The sequence below is a fragment of the Aspergillus glaucus genome (assembly GCF_001890805.1).
Source record: "Aspergillus glaucus CBS 516.65 unplaced genomic scaffold ASPGLscaffold_15, whole genome shotgun sequence".
Taxonomy (NCBI): Eukaryota; Fungi; Ascomycota; class Eurotiomycetes; order Eurotiales; family Aspergillaceae; genus Aspergillus; species Aspergillus glaucus.
In genome coordinates, this window is record NW_019170467.1 from 43,854 (window position 1) to 65,602 (window position 21,749).

General features: G+C 51.2%; 8 protein-coding genes across 8 annotated transcripts; 3 read left to right on the plus strand and 5 right to left on the minus strand.

The window, feature by feature from the left end:
* Positions 1-127: 127 nt before the first annotated feature.
* Positions 128-2,776, plus strand: ASPGLDRAFT_112017 (Rad4 family protein; the record flags this gene model as incomplete). Its single annotated transcript, XM_022539598.1, has 1 exon — positions 128-2,776. A coding segment is annotated over one exon (2,649 nt), but the record flags the coding sequence as incomplete, so codon positions are not given.
* A 257-nt stretch (positions 2,777-3,033) lies between these two features.
* ASPGLDRAFT_130356 (uncharacterized protein) lies at positions 3,034-4,933 on the minus strand (the record flags this gene model as incomplete). The annotated part of the gene is made up of 2 exons (XM_022540964.1): positions 3,034-4,608; positions 4,700-4,933. The coding sequence occupies 2 exons, from the start codon at positions 4,931-4,933 to the stop codon at positions 3,034-3,036; spliced, it is 1,809 nt and encodes a 602-aa protein (XP_022399000.1).
* Positions 4,934-5,239: 306 nt separating this feature from the next.
* ASPGLDRAFT_130294 (HD domain-containing protein) lies at positions 5,240-5,979 on the plus strand (the record flags this gene model as incomplete). The annotated part of the gene is made up of 2 exons (XM_022540955.1): positions 5,240-5,285; positions 5,345-5,979. The coding sequence occupies 2 exons, from the start codon at positions 5,240-5,242 to the stop codon at positions 5,977-5,979; spliced, it is 681 nt and encodes a 226-aa protein (XP_022399001.1).
* Positions 5,980-6,218: 239 nt separating this feature from the next.
* Positions 6,219-6,942, minus strand: ASPGLDRAFT_37054 (HIT family protein; the record flags this gene model as incomplete). The annotated part of the gene is made up of 2 exons (XM_022544773.1): positions 6,219-6,803; positions 6,880-6,942. The coding sequence occupies 2 exons, from the start codon at positions 6,940-6,942 to the stop codon at positions 6,219-6,221; spliced, it is 648 nt and encodes a 215-aa protein (XP_022399002.1).
* Positions 6,943-7,317: 375 nt separating this feature from the next.
* ASPGLDRAFT_67790 (Mob1 family protein) lies at positions 7,318-9,078 on the minus strand (the record flags this gene model as incomplete). Its single annotated transcript, XM_022549190.1, has 2 exons — positions 7,318-8,763; positions 8,833-9,078. The coding sequence occupies 2 exons, from the start codon at positions 9,076-9,078 to the stop codon at positions 7,318-7,320; spliced, it is 1,692 nt and encodes a 563-aa protein (XP_022399003.1).
* Positions 9,079-9,287: 209 nt separating this feature from the next.
* On the plus strand, positions 9,288-11,071 carry ASPGLDRAFT_49078 (CobW family GTP-binding protein). The gene is made up of 7 exons (XM_022547027.1): positions 9,288-9,449; positions 9,510-9,593; positions 9,647-9,658; positions 9,723-9,819; positions 9,875-10,412; positions 10,467-10,841; positions 10,924-11,071. The coding sequence occupies exons 1-6, from the start codon at positions 9,320-9,322 to the stop codon at positions 10,839-10,841; spliced, it is 1,236 nt and encodes a 411-aa protein (XP_022399004.1). The 5' UTR covers positions 9,288-9,319; the 3' UTR covers positions 10,924-11,071.
* A 1,443-nt stretch (positions 11,072-12,514) lies between these two features.
* ASPGLDRAFT_152857 (uncharacterized protein) lies at positions 12,515-15,109 on the minus strand (the record flags this gene model as incomplete). Its single annotated transcript, XM_022542313.1, has 2 exons — positions 12,515-14,506; positions 14,639-15,109. 2 exons carry the CDS (start codon positions 15,107-15,109, stop codon positions 12,899-12,901), a joined length of 2,079 nt encoding a protein of 692 aa, XP_022399005.1. The 3' UTR covers positions 12,515-12,898.
* Positions 15,110-17,939: 2,830 nt separating this feature from the next.
* Positions 17,940-21,486, minus strand: ASPGLDRAFT_130545 (uncharacterized protein; the record flags this gene model as incomplete). The annotated part of the gene is made up of 3 exons (XM_022540972.1): positions 17,940-18,107; positions 18,214-18,431; positions 18,492-21,486. 3 exons carry the CDS (start codon positions 21,484-21,486, stop codon positions 17,940-17,942), a joined length of 3,381 nt encoding a protein of 1,126 aa, XP_022399006.1.
* Between the last annotated feature and the right edge of the window lie 263 nt (positions 21,487-21,749).

The following is a 21,749-nucleotide window of genomic DNA, read 5'->3' on the forward strand; positions in this document are numbered from 1 at the left end:
CCGACCATCACTACTCTTTCATTCTTTCATCTTTCAACCACCTCATCACGCCATAAAACTCAATACACGAGTTCTTTATTCAATCCAACTATTCCTGTAATATTGAACTCTGGCTGACCTTCTCTGCATGCCACCGTTCGTCCCCCGCAAGCGCGTCTCCTCCGAGGATCCCCCCAGTGCCAAACGCCACCATGCGATCCCTGCTGTCAAAGCTCCAGTTGTGGAGGATTCCGAAGACGGCTCACCATTGAGTGATGCGCCTGACTCTGATAATGAGGAAACCCCTGGGAATAATGATGCGACCGAGAAGAGCAAGGGAAAAGGCCAGGGATCAGAGGACGAGGAGAGCGACGACGACGACGACGACGACGATGACGCTATGGATTGGGAAGACGCCATAGATACTACGAACCAGCCCGCACCTACCACCGCTCTTCTCCCGTCTGCCGTTGAATCGCAGGATCTCGAATTGACGCTCGATAAGAACGAAGTGCACGTAGCTGACCTCCTTGATGGCAAAAAGGGCCCGTCCAAGATTGAGCGCCAGATCCGTATCAGGACCCATTGTTTACACGTGCAGCTGCTACTTGCTCACAATGCCGTCCGAAACGCCTGGGCTAATGATTCTCAAGTCCACGATACCCTCCGGCGCAGGTTACCCCAGGGAATTCACAAGGAGATCAAGAAGTGGCGAGTCGCATCAGCGCTCGATCCCCCAGAACCAGAACCCCCGGAGAAATCCACCAAAAAGAAGAAAGGAAAAGGGAAACAAACTCGGAATTCAGAACGGGATTGGGGAGAAGGCTCGTCGCGATTGGAACCTGGACAGCCGGATATGAGTCTGGGAGATCCTGTCATTTCCCTACTCAAGATTCTCTCCGCATACTGGAGGAAACAGTTCAAAATTACTGCTCCGGGTTTGCGCAAGCATGGATACCAGCACATGGCGCAGGTGGATGCTGAAATACGCTCCTTTAACAATGATGACCATGACCCCGAGCGACATGGAGAACGATTTGCCAGTGTGGACGAGTTCCGGTCGGCAGCGGAGCGCATGGAGGGTTCTAGGGATACAGGTGCACAGCTCTTCACGGCGCTTCTTCGCGCATTGGACATTGAAGCTAGGTTAGTGGCCAGTCTACAACCTCTTGGATTCGGATGGACCAAGGCAGAGACCCATACCCCGAAGTCCAAAACGGAAACCTCAGAACCCGGCATTGCAGAAGCGACGGAAACAGGAGCCGAGTTGGACGAGGATGAGGAGAGTGACAGTGACTCTCCAGACAATAATGTCTTATCACGTCGCAATAATAGCCCCCGCTACGATCGAGATCTGCCGTTTCCCATCTACTGGACAGAGGTGGCATCTCCTATCACCCACCAGATCATCCCTGTCGACCCCTTAGTACTCAAGAATCCTGTGGCAACTACTACAGAGCTACAAGCAGCTTTCGAACCTCGCGGGGCAAAAGCAGAAAAAGTGAAACAAGTCATATGCTACGTGATAGCATACTCACCAGACAAATCAGCCAAAGACGTTACAACACGCTATCTGCGTCGCCGCACATGGCCAGGAAAAACGAAAGGCTACCGAATGCCAGCCGAAAAGATCCCCATCCCCGGCAAAAACGGGAAATTCTTCGAATACGACTGGTTCCGGGTGATATTCCGAATCTACCAGCGACCTCAGAACCAGGGAACACCAGTCGATGACATCGAAAACACTCAAGACCTCACACCCAAACAACCAGAAAAGAAACCCGCCAAAGAAGGCGACACACTGCAAAGCCTCCGCGCTTCCACAGAATTCGTCCTCGAACGCTTTCTCCGCCGCGAAGAAGCCCTCCGCCCAGGCTCCAAACCCGTCCGCGCATTCACAACGGGCAAAGGCGCCAAAGCCAAAAACGAAGACGTCTTCCGCCGCGCAGACGTAGTAAAATGCCTCTCCGCAGAGAGCTGGCACAAAGAAGGCCGGCAGACCAAAATGGGCGAAGCACCACTGAAACGCGTCCCCATCCGCGCCGTAACCCTCCTCCGTAAACGCGAAGTCGACGAGCTACAGCGCCAAACTGGCGAGAAACCGAAACAAGGCCTCTACGCAAAATACCAAACAGAATACATCATCCCACCACCAATCGAGAACGGAATAATACCCAAAAACGATTACGGAAACATCGACTGCTTCGTTCCCTCCATGGTACCCCGCGGCGCCGTGCATATCCCTTGGTCCGGGACCGTGCGCGTCTGCAAGAAACTAGGCGTCGACTACGCCGAAGCAGTGACTGGTTTCGAATTTGGATCCAAAATGGCCGTTCCCGTTATCGAGGGCGTTGTCGTTGCAGAAGAAAACGAGGGCGTTGTCACGGATGCGTGGATGGCGGAGGAAGCGGAGAAGCGGAAGAGGGAACAGCTCAAGGCTGAGAAACGCATCTTGCAGACGTGGAGGAAGTTCTTGTTTGGGCTGAGGATTGCGGAGCGCGTTAGGGAGGAGTATGGGGGTGCTATGGACTATGAGGAGGATGAGGTTAATCCGTTTGCGAAGCAGATTAGACCTGGGGATCGTGAGCGTCAGGAAGAGACAGTACACGAGGAGGAAGGAGAAGGAGAGGATGAAGAAGATCCGGCGGATCGAGGGGGTGGATTCCTTCTACCGGGTGAGGATGATGGTGATGATGGGGGGTTGGTGGTCGAACGGCAAGAACAAGAAACTCGTCCACGGTCTGAGTCTCATGCAATTGAGATTAGGGACAGCGATGACGAAGGAGAGGCAGATGACGGTGATGAGGATGGTATTGAAAATGCAAATGCCAATGATGAAGACTCCAGCTCCGTTGAGGAACTCTCACCTCCACCTGATGAGATTCATGACTCTGAAGAGGAATGTCAGCCGCGAACGCGCAGACAAACGAGAAGCAGGAAGGGCTAATGATCCTTGTTGTGCAGGACAACAGGTTATGTATATTACATTTGCTCATGATTTAATGACACTGTACAATAGTTATTTCCTATTTACCCTAATACAATAATACCCATTCATCTCCGCCGTATCGAAGGCGAACCAAAACCCCGCATCTCACCCTCATCCACGTCCATATCCAACTCCCCATCAACATCAACATCAATATCAACATCAACCTCCGCATCCACATCCGTCTCCAAATCAAAATCCCCCAACGGACTAACATGCACAGCCGGAGAAGAAACAGGACTCTGCGCAATAAGCGGCCGCGACTTAAACACACTCGCATAATCCGCGCTCTCCTCGAAAAGCTGATCCTGCGGAGTCTGCGCCCTAGGCGGTGCTTTCTTTGGCGGGGTTTGGTATGGGTTCACGGGGAAGGACATTCGGTTTTGGCGGCGGGAGGATTTCTCTTCTGGTGGTGGGAGGCTGGGGCGTGGGGCGATGAGGGACATGGATTTGCGGGTTCGTTCGGCTAGGGCGAAGAGTCTGGGTTCGGAGTCTGGTTCGGTGAGGGTTATGCTGGGGGAGGCATGATCTATTGAAGGCTCTGGGTCGATATGGTCGTTGTCGTCTGGGGATGGAATGGGTTCCGGCTCGGTTTCGGTGGTTGGTGCGGGTTCCTGCGGACTATGATCGTGCGATGGAGTGCTTGTGGCAGGCTCTGCGGGCTCAGGAGATGTTTGGGGCTTCGTTTCCCCGGAAGATGAGCGCGACTTGCCGTCGATGCGCGCAAGAGCTTCATTCATAGAAAGTAGAATGGATTGGTCTTGTTGAGTAGGTGTAGCACGACTCTCAGGCTCTCGAACTGCTTTGGCAATGCTGGCAACAGTGAGTGCCTGGTGGTCCCTAAAAGCCACTGGATTGTTTCTTGCAGCGTTATTTGAGAGTAACGAGTCCGTATTGACCGGTTCATTCTCCTTGGTCGCAGTGCTGCTATATTCGCGCCATCTGCTCAGTCGATCCTGCTGGCGCGATACCCGCGAGTCAAGATCAAGTAACAGATCGCGAGAGGAACCCGCCTTGAGATCCTCCACGGTTGATTCTTTCGCCTTTGCCCAGGCCTTCGCAAATGGTAGTTCCAGGAACGCATCGCTGCTGCTCTGCGATCCACCATAAAGCAGATTGTTCGCCCATTCTTCGCTACCCAGCCAATTTGTCTGTACCTGCTCCGCGAGACGTCCGAAATCTGTCGGTTCCTCGGGAACTGACTGCGGATTTTCCTGAGACCGTTGTTCCAGCTGAACCTTCTTATTATCCAGTAATTGCAAAAATTTGTCATATGTATTCAGAACGCGAGCGCGACGCTCCTCTGTCGACCCAAGTGAAACCCGATGCGCCAGGAGAAGAGGCAGCGCAAGCTGGTAATCCTCAGGGGAGATCCCGTTCGCCAACGACAACCTCAGAGCCGGGTTCAACTGCCTCCCATCAAGCGAGGCGGTCAAGACTTTACGCAGAACCGCCGTAGAGAAAAACGCCAGCAGCTCATCGAATTTCTCCCCCTTGCAGTCGTCCAACATTGACTTGCGTAGTATTGTTTCCTTTCCCAGGTCGCCATTCTTTTTTAGATCTGACAGCACCCGAAACAAAGCCGCGCGGAGGTTCACCGACTGCAGCGCTTCCAATGGAGGGAAAAACGGGCGTAGTTTCTGGTGTCACATCGTCCGGTCAGCTGGCTCCATTTATTTGTACTTGTAGCTGATAGGTCTTGTTCTCTCGCATTGATTGGCATGGACATACATCCTGTGTTACTTCCGGATTCCAGATTGCGCAGAGATGATACAAAGCCCATTCCACAGCTTTCATGCGCTGGCGTTGGTTCTGCGACGAGGGCGATAGGGCACGAACGGTGATGCCCGGCCAGTCTTGGTGGTGATGGAGGTTCAGGAATTGGAGATTGCGGACGAAGACGGAGAGATGAGAGGGAGTCGACCATGGTAGAGGCTTTGGTCTGGAGGGTTTTGACGAATACATCTTGAAGACAGAATAATCAGAGAGATGTGAGTGGTAGAAACGAGGTTGTCGTTGAGCTCCGTATAGAAATGGCGGAGTATGTGTTTGCACTGTTTGGCTGGGTGCCGATCTTATTGTCTTCTCTTTCCCTTTTTCTCTTTCTCTCTTTCGCTTTCTTGCATTGCAGCGTCTTTCTTTGCTTTCGTTCTCTTGCCTGCTTATACGGTCTTTTGGCTACACCAATACTGCTAATATCCATAGTTGCATTACTGTATAATCTTTACCCATCTTCTACGTTCGTTCTAGTATCTCACTACTACCATCATCATGGGCTCTGAAGCACCATCCGACCCTGTTTGGACCACCAAGTCAGGTAAGACTTCTTTCTATACAGTCTAGTGTACTGTGGGATCATAAATGCTGACAACCTAGTCCTGGCGTCCCTCCCCCACCCGCCCGAAGAGAACTCCCCCTCACCGGTCCCCTTCTTCCACCTTCTCGAACGTCTCAAGACCACCAAGCGTGAAGGCTGGCGCCGATTCGGAATCGACAAGGGCGAATCTATCTCCGACCACATGTACCGCATGTCGATCATGACGATGCTCGCTCCGCCGCCGCTGGCATCCCGCATCAATCTGCCCCACTGCATGAAGATGGCGCTGGTTCACGACATGGCCGAGTCGCTCGTGGGTGACATTACACCGAAGGACAAGGTGACCAAGCCGGAGAAGGCTCGACGTGAAGCGGATGTGATGGACTACATTTCGAAGAATCTGCTGGGCGGTGTACCGGGTGGAATGCTGACCGGGGCGGGTATCTTGCAGGTGTTCAACGAGTACGAGGAGAACCAAACGCTGGAGGCTCAGTTTGTGCACGATGTCGACAAGATGGAGCTTCTTCTGCAGATGGTGGAGTACGAGCGGGCTCATGATATCGACCTGACTGAGTTCTGCTATGTCGCTTCGCGCATTCAGTTGCCCGAGACGCAGGAATGGGCGGCGACGGTACTCAAGGAACGGGAGACGTTTTGGAAGAACAAGACTGGTGCGAATGGTACGAGCGCATGAAGGATGGTGACTTCTCCATGGATGACTTGATGCATTTCTTTTTCTCATATCATGGTCTTGGGCGTTCAGGTTTGGGTTTTGGTTGGTACCATCGTTTATCGATGAGTTGTGGACGGTACCACGGGTTAGGTAGCATCAATATGGGGTTCTTTCATCGATAGTATATACTAGTTGGCGTGCAATTGAACATGGGAACATTAGCATACAAGCATACTCTACACCGTCTATATGTAGGCCATTCAATCCAGCGGCTCCTTCTCCATCTCCCTTGCCAACATGGTAGCCTCAGCCTCCATCTCCTCCATACCTCTCGGTTTCCTAGCATCATTATCAACAGCCGGAAAATTAGTCCGCCTCCCACCCTCATCATCTTGCGCCAGCTGCTTCTTTACCTCCTCCGTAACAGACCCCGACCCCGACCCGGACCCCGATCCATCCCCAGCCCCGGACTTCGTAGTGGCAGCAACCTCCCTCTGAATCCTCCCCACATCTCCCTCCTCCCCATCCAACATGTCATAAATCGCATCCGTCCCCCCCAAATGATCCAAATCCCTCCTCTGCCTCGGAATAACATGCGCATGCACATGCGGCACGCTCTGCCCGGCATCCACCCCGTCCTGAATCGCGATATTCAGACTACTCGCGCCATACACGCGCTCGATCATCCGGCCTACGCGGCGGACTGTAAGGAAGAGGTCGGTTGTTTCGGAGGGGGTCAGGTCGGCGACGCGGGGGGCTATGCGGCGCGGGGAAATTAGGACGTGGCCCGGGAGGATGGGTTTGAGGTTTACGAGGGCGAAGGTGGTGGGGGTTAGGTGGAAGACCTGTTTTTTTTTTTTTTTTGTATTGTTAATATTGGGGTTGGGTTGGGGGAGGGAGGTGTTGGGGTGACGGGAATACCTGGGTGGTTACGACGAAGGGTCCGAAATGGATCGGGGGGATGCCTTTGAGGGCGGGTGGCATTGTGGGTTGTTCGGTCATGTATTTCTTGGTTTCGTGGTTTGAATTTGAGTTTTCTAATTGGTATACAGGGGTATACCGGAGTTTAGGTGCCAGATGGAGTTGGTTCGTGAAGCTGTGTTGAGTGTTGTTCGGTGTTGTTGCTCGGAGACGGACGACCTGAGATATTACCCAATATAGCACACCATACAGACCAATTGAGGAATACGGGTATCATTATTCAATTTCAAAAAGTATTAATGTCATATCCAATATTACAGTGCCTATGTCCACAAAAAATTTAAGCTATCATACAGTGAAATCGTCAGAAACATGCAAGTTATAACCGTAATCCATGACATAGAAACAGAATCATCGTAGAAAGCAAGGATAAAGATGTTAAGCCTCCTTAGCCGGTTCTGGTTCGGTCTCGGACTTGGTTTCCTTGTCTTGTTCTGCTGGTTGCTCTTTCTTTTCCTCTGTCTCTTTCTTTTCCTCTGTCTCTTTCTTTTCCTCTGTCTCTTTCTTTTCCTCTGTCTCTGTCTTTGTCTCTGTCTCTGGCTTGGACTCAGGCTCTGCTACCGGCTCCGGCGTGGGCTCAGGCTCTGCTACCGGATCTGGTTCCAACGTGGGCTCCAACGTGGGCTCCGGCGTGGGCTCCGGTGCTGGCTCCGAGGATGGTTCCTCTGCGGCCGGGAAGGGTTCGATCTCTTCTTCCGGTTTGCTCGTTTCGGGCTCTGTATGCGGCTCCTCAGCTTGGCTGGGTTTCGCTTGCTCCTCTGTAGGCTGTGTTTGCGACTCCTCTTCCGGCCCAGTCGTCTCGGGTTCTTCAAGCTTGGGTTCCTCAAACTTGGGTTCCTCGCTGATCTCCTGCTCGTGAATAACGATGTTATCGCCGTTCGGCTGTTCTGTCACCTCCCAAGGTTCCTCGAGCGCAATGGTAGTCTCCTCGCCTTCTTCTTCTTCTTCTTCTTCCTCTTCTTCTTCTTCTTCGGTATCCTTCTCCGGGGCAGCGTCCTCCTTCACCTCCAATAATTCGGCTTTAGAATCCTCGTTATCCTCAGCACTCTCAGCGATAGTAGCGACGCGCGAACCGGTGGACGGAGAGTGTTTATGACGTCGTGCGGTAGCACTAGTGTCGCCGTCCTTGGATCCTTCATCCTCCTTTCGCAGTATCGTAACTCGTAGTCCCTCCGCCGGCTTCTCCGCGGGCTGCTCCGCAGCCGGCTCGATACCCTCTGCCTCCGCGGGAACTGTGTAGCTATCCTCCGGCATAAGATGGTACACATCGCAAACCGTCTTGAAGAAGATATAAAGTCCCTCGTTACCCTCCACCTGCCAGAACACCTCCCGGTGCTTGAACCAAGCATGCGCGAAGATTCGATACACCCGACGGAAAATATTGATCAAGTGTCTCATACTCGCCTGCGGTCCACCGCTTGCTTCTGAGCCCAGCGTCAACCGACTGGGGAAGTGTTTGGGAGAGGTAAGGATGTTCGTAGCCCAGTCGAGCGTGTGACAGCAGTAATCGATAGCGCAGCAGGTCTTTGGGGGATCGTGGACGGCGCAGAGGTACTGCCATTCCGAGGCTTGCATTTCGGGACACGTCTGGATGGAGCAGGGTGGGTTCTCGGCGAAGAAGGCAACGATAAGGTTGTTGACTTTCATCGTGAGGAAGCGGCATAGTTCGTAGAGCCAGAGCGCCCGGTCAACGCCTTCAGGGGGTTCCGCAAGCTGGATCGCGATGTCGCGGTGGATCGGAATAACTGTTTCGGAGCCTTCAGGTCGGGTATAGTGGTTGTGCAGGGCTTTCAGGTGTTCTTGGAGTTGGAATGGGGAGTCGAGCTGTTCCTCTCTCCTGTTAGCACGCAATTGCCGAATGCAACTCTTTGTTTGCCATCGGAGTCAACTAACCTGCGCGAGAGGAATCAATGGCGGACCAGCAGCCATATCAATTGCTTTACTCCCGGGTCGAACTCTCCGCGTCGCACTAGCTTCATCGTTGTTGTTGGCCGGGGTGTATCCTAGTGATTGCTCTGCATCCTGGCCGGAGGACTCGTCGCCGACCGATGGAGACGGGGGCCCAATCTGGACCTCTGTGAGCGGTGGGGGACTGGGTAAGCGCGGGGAGGTTGACGATTGGACTCCCGCAGTTGCCATTGTAGAGAAATTCTATAATAAAAGAGAGAAAAGGGAATAGGGGGGCAGCGAACGAGTGACGGGCGGGATTGAAGGATAACCCGATACGGAAAACTGTATCAAACAAACCAAACCCAGTGACCGGGGAAGCCCTATGCCCTAATGCATCCGCTCTGGGCAACGTCATTCATCGTCTCCGCTGACATCTCCGATTTGTACGTGCATCTTATCTAGATCATTTTGCTTGAATGGAAAGGACAATATGGCAGATATAGAAGACGATGATGCGCCCCCCGCGCTGGTCGATGTTTCGGAGAATCCGATCTCGTCCACGCCAACTACGACAACAGACACTCCGGCGCAGAGTCGAGTGCCGATCACGCTGGTAACTGGTATACAAGCACCTGAGATATGGACCAAAGCGAAGGGAATGGACTAACCAACGCATACAGGGTATCTGGGTGCTGGAAAGACAACGCTGTTGAACTATATTCTCACAGAGAAACATGGAAAGAAGATAGCCGTGATCATGAATGGTTTGTTTTCCGGAACATGAATCTAGGACATCTATACTAAGGCTTGTTTGTAGAATTCGGAGACTGTGAGTACGCAAGCTGAATCGAGATTATACGATATGCACAGATAAGTAACTGTATAAACCAAAGCCTCCGACATCGAAAAACCTCTCACCGTCAACGAAGACGGAAAAGAAGTCACCGAATGGATGGACGTCGGGAACGGCTGCATCTGCTGCTCCGTCAAGTACTTTCCCTATACATACCCCGGCAATTTTTCAGAAATCGTCTAACAAGAACAGAGATTCCGGCGTTATGGCTATCGAATCCCTAATGGAACGCCGCGGCACCTTCGACTACATTCTCCTCGAGACCACAGGCCTAGCGGACCCGGGCAACATCGCTCCCGTATTCTGGGTCGACGATAATCTAGGCAGCTCTATCTATCTCGATGGAATCGTCACACTCGTCGACGCCAAGAATATCCTCCGTCTTCTTGACCAGCCGGCGCCTGAAGAGACCGCTTCTTCGGGACATGGTGGTGCGCCTGATGGCAACGACAATGGACATGGGCATGAGCACACCGGTCCCGTGCTATCCATGGCCCATATGCAAATCTCGCACGCGGATGTGATCATTCTCAACAAGGCGGATCTGGTAACAGCCGAGGAACTGGATGCCGTCCGTGACCGCATCTTAGCGATTAACAGCGTCGCCAAGATTCATGTTACGGATCACAGCAAGACGCCGCAGATCGAGGGCGTTGTGTTGGATTTGCATGCGTATGATCATCTTGCTAGCTTGGACTTTGGCGAGAAGGGGCATAGTCATATCGATCCGGTATTTTATTTCTTTCAACAGAACTCTTTTGATGCAGATTACTGACGGATGCAGGCCATCTCAACTGTCTCGATTATAACACCCCCAATCCCCACCCACAAAGTCCCCCATGTAGACGCCTGGCTGCAGTCCGTCCTTTGGGACTCTAAGCTTCCCCTCCCTGCTGCTTCCAAACCGTCTCAGACTCAACCTACCGATTTTGAAGTTCACCGCTTAAAGGGTATCCTGGCACTGAGCGACGACGAGAAATCAGCAAAGATCATCCAAGCTGTGCGCGAAATTTTTGAGATTAGAGACTCGGAGCAGCCACCACAATCTGATCCTGAGGAACCTGCTTGCTGTAAGATTGTGCTTATTGGACGGGGGCTGGGAACGGATGCGAAGCCGTGGCAGGACAGTTTTGAGGCTTTCTTGGTGGGTGATGAGTAGGTAAGATTATGTTGCACTTTCGATTATCAGGTGGTGCATTGTCATATTGAAAGCTAAAATACACGGCTCATGTTTGTTATAGATCCGACACATGCCCCACTAGACCACTATTTTGGTCTTTTCTGGTTGCCATATCCAATACCGTAGGTATGTACCCTAGTTATATGGATCTCTGAAATTCTACCAACTCGGGCCCTCCTTCTGTAAGCCATTACTCCTTCATCGTAAATATAGGCTTGTATAAACCTCTGTCTCTTGATTGGCGCCGTGTCATCCAAAGCAGGAAATCTCACATAGTCCCCACCAGTAATGAGCCTTGAGGCTGGAAAAAAGTGCCCAAATATAATGGCTGCAAGAAATGAAAACAATGTGCGGGTAGAAGAAGCAATCAATAATAACCTTGCATTGATACATGATGGATCTCGAGATGCAGGCTTCCCCCGATCCGGATTTATTAGCAGTGAAGGGAGCGAATAGCGGCAGAACAGTATTCAGACCCTATTTCGTGGAGCATACAATGAGAGAAAAGCGAGACACACTCGAGCTCGCCTTGTCTTCTTTTTGCGCTGTGGGCGCTGACAGGTTTTTTCAGTTGACGATGTCTCAGCTGACATCTCCTTAAGTGGGATTTTTCCAGAATTCAGGATCAGTGGATGTGCTTTTATATGGGCAGATGATAAGTCTTCCAGACTCGAGCCCTGTGGTCTGCTTGTCTGTTGACAGCTGTAATGACCGGAAAGTGTGTCTTCTTCATGAGCGTGAAGCTAACGAAAGGGCGTTGTTTGTGATATGCAGTATAGTGTATGCAATTTGACCAGGAAATTTTGCTCGATTGCATGCTAAGTACTCCGTACCTAGATCGATTTGTGAGGATTGTATGTCCACTCACAATCCGAAAACGTGATACCCTTTAGCCAGTCAGGTATTCCTATGAATTGCCGCTTTTATCGCCTTTTCCAAAGATTGGAGAATGACAGGCCTGCATGTGTTCAGCTTAGTATACATTAGATAAATCAGCTCAGACATTCCGGTCGTCTTCCAAAAAAAAAAAAAAAAAAAAAAGTTCCTTTTGCCAGGGTTTCAACCTGTTCCAAATACTTTCCAAAACGGTGGCGCAGGTTTCCTTTCAGGAGACCACGCAGATAGATGTGGCATACTTTAATTGTAGAAAGCACAGCGATAACAGACGAAATTCCACTACCTCTTCGTACTAAGGCACCGCAGAGCACCTTCGTGGGCTGCCTTGAATTCGACGACCTAGTCCACGATTTGTAGAGGCTCGTCGTTTGAGTCGCTATCTCCAGGACTCAGATATAGCACGGCATGCCACATGAGTGTTTTCGTATAGTGACATGCACCGAGTTTTCAGAGACTTGCACGGTGTTGGGCTTCAATATCCATCATAAGCATTCAGGCACGTCTACAACATGCAGGAACAGCTGTGGATGCAAGCACATACATATGCGAGCAATCTATGTCAAAAACCTCTCAACCTCGCCGTTTGAAGGATTTTAATTGGCACTGGCGGCTTTCTTCAGTCCACGCTCGTAGTGGTTACCTGAAGAGGAAGGACAGAATGGAGAAGGAATGGAGATTGGGGAAGAGGGGAGAGGGGAGAGGGGAAAGGTGGAGGGCGTTAGTCCTTAATTAGTTAGAGAGATATTTAGGGCGTTGTGCCCTTTTCTTTTCTTGGCACATGGTGCATATATTGCGTGTATACAGTGAATCACGTCTATTGTATGAGACAGGAATGGCAGAATACTAAGACTAATACAGTCCTTATGGAAGAAGGAGAAGTGAAGTATTGACACCAATCAATCAATCAACCAACCAACAGATCGCCGAGAACACAAGGAAATACAAATAAATAGACATAGGAAAGCGTATCGTCGTCAAGAGAGCTTCAATCTTGGGGATATAATAAGAGAAAACAAATTCAAATCACAAAAAAGGAGACAAATAGGTGAAAATCAAGCTCCAAGTCCAAAACTCCATATCCAAACTCCATCGCCAATGATAACAATTTCAGGGTCGAGAGGCCATATCGCGCCCTCCAATTAGTTGTTGTTGTTTGTATTATTCGTATTTGCATCTGTATTCGCCGCCTGCCTCCTCAGAAAATCCAACGGATCTACCCGAGGAACAAGCTGCATGGAAGCCTCGATGGGCTTCGGTTCCTCCTCGACGGCCTCCGGAGATACAGGCCGCGTTTTCTCGCCATCAGACTGGATATAGCTGACACGACGCGGCCCGGTGTCGGAATGAGACTGGCGGCTCATGGATGAGTACCCATCATCCTGTGGGTGCTGTTGGCCCGGGGATTGAGGTTGCTGGCTCTCCTCGGCGGAACCAGCCCGCGAATGGAGATAAGCAAACCCATTCTCCAAAGGAGGATGAGGATGAGGATGGCTGGTGCGTGGCCCGACGCCCATGCCTGTGGGCGGTGGGTAGTATACCATCGGCAATGCGTGCGATGTCGGAGGGATAAAGGGTGGGAACAGGGTCAAGAGTTCCTTGGCCGAGAGTCTTTGCTGAGGATATGGGCTCATGCAAATGGCTACCAGTCTTCGATAGTAGTCTGGGATGTCTATGTCGTCGGGGATGAGCAATGGACGGCATTGTCGTTCGGGCTCGTCGTTCTCAGTTGCGACGGCCCACAGGGTCATTCCCAACTGAAAAAGATCTGTTTTGACACCAATGTACATGGAGATCCGCTGCTTGCTTTCAAGCTTAGCCACAATCTCCGGCGGCTCCCAGCCGACAGGGCAACCCCGGCGATTGATATCAATGATCTTTGCATCGTCGTTGCCATCGAGCACGATATTCGACAGGGTAAAGTCTCCTTGCACGAAGCCGGCTTCGTGGATTTCAGCCAAGCCCTGAACAATCTGCTTCGCCCAGCGTTCCCGCCGCTTCCAGGAGATGGTGTTCTTGCCATCGCGGTAGTAGAGCATGTCGACCAAAGCTCCCTTGTCTGCGTAGCCGATCAACAGACCCTTGATAACTTGGCGCTCCTCATCCACCACAATAGCCTCGAGCTGGATGACATTCTGCGCACCCAGGAGCTCATGAAGCGCGTTGATTTCGTAGAGAAACTCATCGACCATGTCGGGGCCGGGGATTTCCTTTTTGATAAAGGATCGACCGTTCAATTCCACGTGGTAGACAAATCCAGATTCATGTCTCACGAAGTGTAGATGGTCTTCAGAGACAAGCTTGATCCCTGGCAAATGCCCAATGTGGAAAATCGCAGGATAGGCAATGGTCTCGTTCACGTCCTCTGTCACATGCACATGCAGACGGCCATCGCGAGTCTCTAGCTTGAGATTCGTAACCGTGTCGTAGAACTGGATCTCAGCCAGCGATTCGCGGAGCGACTCGTAGATGCGCGCGCAGCGGTCTTTCTGGTTCCACATTTCACTCAGATCCTGTTCCAGCGAATCCGGCTCTGGACTCCGGTAGTCACACGAGACGGTGACCCGGCGCCAGAGTGTAGGGGTCTCAGCATAGGTGACGAACAGTTTCTCACGCCGCGAGCGATCACGGAAGTGCATGGTCAGGTTCAAGATCCATCGCTTCTCCAGCTCCATTTCGATGATGCGACTCTCCTCCGCGGGATCCATAGTCTCCATGTTTGGGTCTGGTTCCGGGGGACGGCGGCTCCGCTCGGACCGGAGATCGCTACGGTCATCAACGCCCTCTGTATGGTTGGGGTGATTGTGATTTGCTTCGGAAGATTCATCAACCATGGTTCGCTCCGTTGCTTCCTCCGGTTCTGTTGTTTTTTCTGTTGGCACCGTAGTCTCGGTTTCCTCTGCGGCTTCTGCTATCACCGCTGATGCGTCCTCTCCCTCTCCGTGTTTTTCGCCTTGCTCGCGCCATTGTATTTCGGGGGCGGACGTCCGCGGGCCCGGAGCGGGCTGTGGAGTTTTGGTTCCCTGGGTCTGAGAACTGACTGGGCGGCGACGGTCGGCGGACGCGGCACGGCGGGGTTCGGGCGGCTCGAAGGGTTCCAGACGATCTCTCTGTTCGGAGACCTGGCGTTTGAAGGTGGTGGCACGGGATACAACACCGACCCGGCGCGTCAATCTGCGGGTCATGGTTTCATGGGGTTTGACATTGGCGGTGCTGCCATTGGGCGTAGTATCGGGAGAGGAAGCGCCGGAGACGGGATAGGATTGAGGACGGGACTGGCAAGGCGAACAGGAAGAAGAAGTATCGCGTTGTTCACGGCCTAGCAACTTGCGCAAGCCTAGGCGATGCCACATGCTATGCTTGGCCTTTTTCTTCTTCGGAGGGGGGAGAGAGGCTTTTCGGTCCGGTTCAGGACAAAGACTCAGAGAAGGTCGCCGCGAGGGGCTGGAAGAGGACGAATCTGCGATTCTGATGGCCATTCTGCAGGTTTGAATCACTGGTGGCTGGTGGTGAAAAAGTCAAAGAGGACACCCTGCAGGTTGAGGGTACAGGGGGTGTGTCCATAGAAATTGAGACGAAAGCGTAGACAATGAAGAGGTGCGGGTGATACAATTCGAGTCGCTGCGATAGAAGTTCCAGAAGGAATGAAAGAGAGAGAGAGAGAGAGGGAGAGAGAGAAAGAGAGAGAGAGAAAGAGGCTCGAATCTTTCAGTCAGGAGGCTGGGGTAGCGTGAGGCTTTTTTTTTTTTTCCCTCCCTCGGTGGTTTTGTTTGTTGTGTGTTATTGCTCACCACCAAAAAGGAAAAATAGCTGAAAAATAATGAAAATCAGAGTCGGAGTCAGAATGAAAGATCAGAGTTTTTTCTTCGCACAGAAATTGTCGTTGGTGGAAGATAATTGGAAGAGAGAGAGGGAAAAATGAGTGAGTTGAGAGTCGGTGAGGATGTTGTATAGCACTTAGTAGTATGGAGTATGGAGTGACACTTTTAGTATAAAGGCACCACCATTTCCTCAAAGGAGAGAAGAACAACACAGATGTAGTTGACAGCAGAGGAAATGGTCTGATATAAGAATATATTTGTTCAAAAAAGGAGAGAGGTGAAGTTGGAGGTCACCACTTGGACAGCCCTCAATCCATGTCCAAGACAGCGAAAAATAAAAAATAATAGAAATCGGTGAAAATAACAGAAGATCTTCTGCCTGTTGTCAGAATAAAATATCAATCAATAGTCTTGTAAGCCGTTGGTTGAGTTAGAATTGCAATGCAATTCTGCACTGAAGGAATTCAGCGCCGAAATGACAAGAGGATGCCATTTCTTCTTATTATAAGACGCACCACGATGCAGCCATAAAAACACCGCTATTGACTATCCAGTTATGGATACAGCTACATACATACATACATATACAGGGCTCATCTCTTAGCATTAGCTCTCAAAAGTCTGTCATCTTACAAGTACAGAGTAGACCGCTAAGTGCGATGCACGGCGGCCTGACACAGCCATGCCTGATGTACATCCTCTATAACTATGTTCGACCTGGCTCTCTTCGGGGACCTGGAGTTTTTTGACAGGCAAGATCTTTATCTGTGCGGTGACCGTGTACTGGTACTTGGGTATACGGAGTACGTAGGAGGGTCCAGTGGGCAGTACTCTGGATATCGCCATGCATCGGGAATACCTGGGTCTCCATATAATCCACCTATGACTCAATGTCACTCCGATGCGACGATGTCATATCGCTACTGACCATCTACGCTCCCTGTATTCAGGATATCTCATGAATACCTCTGTTGATTAACATCCCAGACATACATGATTACATCACAGCCAAGTTGGTTATATCAATCTACCATGCTCTTGGGTCTGCTATATCGTATCTGCTATATGAATCACCGTCTCCATCCACTACTGTAGACTTCCTGCAGCTGCACAGTCCAAGGACCTTCTCGAAGCCTGGAAACAGATAACTGTCATATGTATTATGAAATTGCCCATTACCCCGACAACAATGGAAATAAAATACATATCACGAAATAAACCATCCCAATCCCAACCGATGGTATTTCATGCGTTGGTTCAACCCGATGCAATTTCAAATATCCCGAGTAACGCTCTAACCGCCCGACAACCCAAACATGCAATTGTAAGGAATAGGAAAGAATGGTAAACAAGGTAACAATACCCCTCCAAGGGTTCGTTTCAAAGTGATGCTCCGGCGATGCGTCCAATCACGATCCGCTGGCGCACAGATTCGATTCGGTGGGCATATCATAAAACGGTGGGCATTCGGCTGCATTCGGTTTCAACGCTTCGACTGGCTGACAGGCAACATGGGGACACGAAAAATCTCTCGTGTGGCTTTTCGTTGGTGGAGGAAGTCAAGGTTTTCTTCATCTTCTGATTCTGGCTGCATTTGCATCGTGGAGTTTTGACAGTTGGATGAAATCATGACGGGGCTCCAAAATTCAATCAATCGCCGATGCCCACACATACACTTACATACAACCGAACTCTTGTACACATACATAGCCAATACATACAAAAAAAAAATCTGCTCTCATACACACCTCTTTTTTCTAGATCAGCCAATGCCTTTCCGATGCGGTGGCACCTTTTCCCCGTGGTCTTCCTCGGTCCTTCGGTTATCGCCATCGATAATGACGGTGACGATGGCCAGCTCAGGGCGTCTCCAATGCATTGTTGTTTTCTCTTTTTGCTTTTTCTTGTGTTGATTTCTTTTTTCGAGAGTGGAGTGGTTCTTCAGAATTTTCCTCAAGTCATAACAGCTCACTGGACATGTGCAGAATATCCGACGCTGGTAGAGAATGAGATGACCAGAATTCTATATCATCCTCATCGTCTGCGAAGCAGCGACAACAAAGGAGGAATAATCAATAATCAAGAAAAAGAAAACAAAACAAAAAAAAAAAAAACTCCGATCCATGCATTTCCATGATGAAAACGCCATGTACAACTAAGGATACACAGTGGTGGCCCCCCCCAGAAAAAAGAATAAGATACACGAAATCACAAGATCATGGCAACAAAACAGAGTGGAGTATATACCAACACATAGAAAAGAAAAAAAAAAAAAAAAAAAAGAGAAATGGGGGCAAAAGGAGGAAAATAGAACCCATGAGTCAAAGACTGGACCCTGGACCCTTCAACGTGACCAGTTCAATTAATCCAGTTCATCTTCGTCAGCCTTGGACGACTTCTTGGACAACGTATCGGTAAGCTGCTTCTGCCACACATGGCGGGCCGCTTCCTTGTCCAACTTGGCAAAGAGAATGTTGAACACGTCCGAATACCAGCTCACAGCGTGACCTTCAATGCCGTCCTTGATGTTCTGTAATCGGAAAAAGGTTAGCCAGCAGATCCTATTACACTCGGCATCCTTGCACTCGATCCACATTGCTGCGAACAGACGATGGTAAAAAGCACGATGAACTCACCTCAGGAAGCTCCAGCCAGTCAGACATGTTGTCTGCAGGGAAAATGATGTTCGTGGCGCCAGCACGGCGGGCCGCCACGGTCTTCTCGCGCAGACCCCCGATACGCAGCACTTTACCCGTGACCGTCAATTCTCCGGTCATAGCAATGGTCGGCTCAAGAGGGTGGTTCAATGCCAGCGACAAAAGTGCGCTGGCCATCGTAATACCAGCCGAAGGACCTATGACGCAATGTTAGTTTTCTTCGTCACGGGTAGGTCGGGCAAGGATCAATAACATACCATCCTTCGGCACAGCTCCCTCAGGACAATGCATATGCAGCTTGGCCTTCTCAAAGAACCTGTTTTCCGGGAATCTCTTGGCCATGACTGACTTGGCAAACGAGTATGCGATCTGACTCGACTCCTTCATGACGTTTTGGAGGTTACCCGTGATTTCGACACCCGGTCGTGACTTGGGAGTCAAAGCATTCTCCAGGATAGATTCCACATACAGCGCAGCGCCGCCCATGCTGGTCCATGCAAGACCCATTGTCACGCCAGGTGGGAAGGTGTCATACAGACGATCCGTCGTGTAGACTGGAGGCCCAACGTAATCCTTAAGGCTATCCTTACCGATATTGAGGTGCACGCTGTCAGGAACCTTCAATGCGAGGCGTGGGTGCTCCGTCGTCGCCTTCTCCGGTTCAAGGGGTGGCTCTGCAGGGTCATTTGTTGTCGGGTGATCCTGATGTTCCTTCTTCGTTTCCTCTTGTGCAGCCCTGCCTTCATTGGTGATAGCCTTCTCTTCCCCAAGTACATCCTCGCCAAGATCCTGGACGATCTTGAATGCAGCCTTGCGGTACACCTTCTCGATCTGCTTCTTCAAGTTTCGCACACCACTCTCACGGCAGTACGACTTGATAAGCTCTTCAATCGCATCCTGCTTCAAGGCAACATCGACATCTTTCAGACCAGTCAGTTCTTTCGCGGCGGGAGCCAGGTACCGGTCTGCAATGGCCATCTTCTCATCCGCAACGTACCCCGAGAGCTCAATGATTTCCATCCGATCGAGCAGCGGTCGGGGAATGGTGTCAGTGATGTTGGCCGTGCAGACAAAGAGAACCTTGGACAGGTCCACCGGAACATCCATGTAGTGGTCCAGGAATGAGTTGTTTTGCTCGGGGTCGAGGAGCTCCAGAAGTGCGGACGATGGGTCACCTTGGTGACCGCGACCGATCTTGTCCACTTCATCAATCAGGACGAGTGGGTTCTCGGTCTGGCACTTCTTGAGTGCTTGGATGATGCGACCGGGAAGCGCACCGACGTATGTCCTCCGGTGTCCCTTGATCTCAGCAACATCCGTCAAGCCTCCAACGGAGAATCGGTAGTATTGTCGGTTGAGCGCGCGAGCGATCGACTTTCCGATACTGGTCTTTCCGACACCCGGAGGTCCGACAAGACAAAGGATCTTGCCTTCGACGGTACCACGAAGCTTGCCAACCGCGATAAACTCGAGAATCCGGTCTTTGACATCCTTCAAGCCGTAGTGATCTTCATCCAGAACAGTGGTCGCATTCTTGATTCCGAAGTTCTCCACACTCTTCTGACCCCATGGGATCTGGGTCAGCCAGTCCAAGTAATTGCGGGTAACGTTGAACTCGGACGCGGCCGGCTCCAGGTGCGCCAGCTTGTTGATCTCCTCGTCGAACACCTTCTTGACTGCCTCGGGCATTGCAAGCTTCTCCGCCTTCTCCTTGAATTTCTCGACCAGCTTGTCTTTGCCATCAGACTCGATGCCCAACTCTCTCTTGATACCCTTCATCTGCTCCATCAACCAGTATTCGCGCTGCCGCTTTTGGATCTTGGCCTCCACATCCTTCGAAATCTTGGATTGAAGCTGAGCGTTCATCAATTCCTTCTTCAGAACCACGAGCGCCTTAGGCAGTCGCTCTTCGATGTTCATAATTTCGAGAACTTCTTGCATCTCGTGTAACTCTCCGGCGGAGACCGCAGCGGCAAAGTCGGCCAGTTTAGCTGGCTCATCGCTGAGGTTTCCGGGGAATTGGTCGGTGTAGAAGGCAGAGATTTGGTCTCGGAACAGGGGGTTGAGGCTAGCAATCTCCTTGCAGACGTTGACGATTTCGCTCGTAACGGCACGGATGATGGCACTCTTCTTGTCAAAGGGCTCCTCCACCATGTTCTCCACATTGACCAGGCTGACTGGGTATTTCCGTAGGAAGGATGTTGGCTCGTAGTGATCCTTGGGCGTCGATTCGAGGGTACCTTCTTCAAAGCTAGCGACCACATCGCCTCGCTTCTCTGTGGCCTTGTCCTCCGAAGTAGAAGCTTTCGTCTGATCAGAGGGTGGCAGCAGTGACGAGATCTTAATGCGACGATGGGGATAAAGTACAGCGGTCACGCCGTTGGCTTCACCCCGAAGCGGGTACGCAGCAGTGATCTGAGCAAACACACCAGTATCATAAACGTCATCGAGTTTCTCAATCACGTCGCCGTCGGCGTTTTCGTCCTTGAACAGAAAAGCGCCAACGTAAGGCTGTCCTCGTTTCATCATATCCTGAATGGCGACTGCCACGTTCGGGTCCTTGATGGTAATGGCCTTGTAGAAGCCCGGGAACAGTGGGCGCTTGGCGATAGGGATTGCCATAACCTGGGGATATACTTCAGGGACTGCTGGCTTTTGCAAGGCCTTATCATTAGATCCCTTCTTTCCTTTCTTGCCATTGCCGCCATCCTCGTTGCCGCCATTGCTCGCGCCGCTAGGTCTCGAGTCCGATGAACCGTTGCCATTGACGGGAATTGGAGATGGGGTATCCGTCGAATCCCCTTTTCCTTCCACAGCATTATTATCCTTCTTCGCATTTTCGTCGACAGCCTGGCTCTCCTTGTTTGCGGTGGACTTATCTTTCCGCCGCGCGGATCCCGATGTCGGAGCTCCCGGTTCAGGTGACGAGCCACGCTTCCCTGACGAGCGATCTGTCGTTTTGCGTCGAGATTCAGGAACTTGTTCCACGTCTTTCTCTTCGTTGTTATCATTTTGCTCTTTGGATTCTGGGTCAGTCTTGTCATCACCCGGCGGAGGCTTTTCCCGCCGCCGGATGGAGCTCGACGAGAAGGTGCGGGGAGAGGATGGAAGAGAGCGGGAAACTCGCGAAGCGATTATAACTGAACGGAGACTGGCATGACATCTCGAAGATGCAAGCAGAGGTCTAGCAGCAAGGGGACGCGATGTTTGTTGGAGCGCGGCTCTCCAGGGGAGTGTCTGGCCGCGGAGCATGCTATATGTATGAGGGGAAGGCGACGGGGAACGAGAACGGGGGGTAATGGGTAGGGGCAGTAAAAATAAGGAAACAAGATAGACTCTTCTATCAATAAAGCCAGCAGCAAAAGCAAGAGAGCAATCAATGCAAAGCAACAATGCGGCAACTTGTCGTGTGAAGAGATCCCAAGGTCGATTACCGAAGCATCGAAGGCTTTCATCATCGTCGGTGTTTCTGTTTCTCCGGGTCCCGAGTGGGAAACTTTTTCGACTCGAAGCTT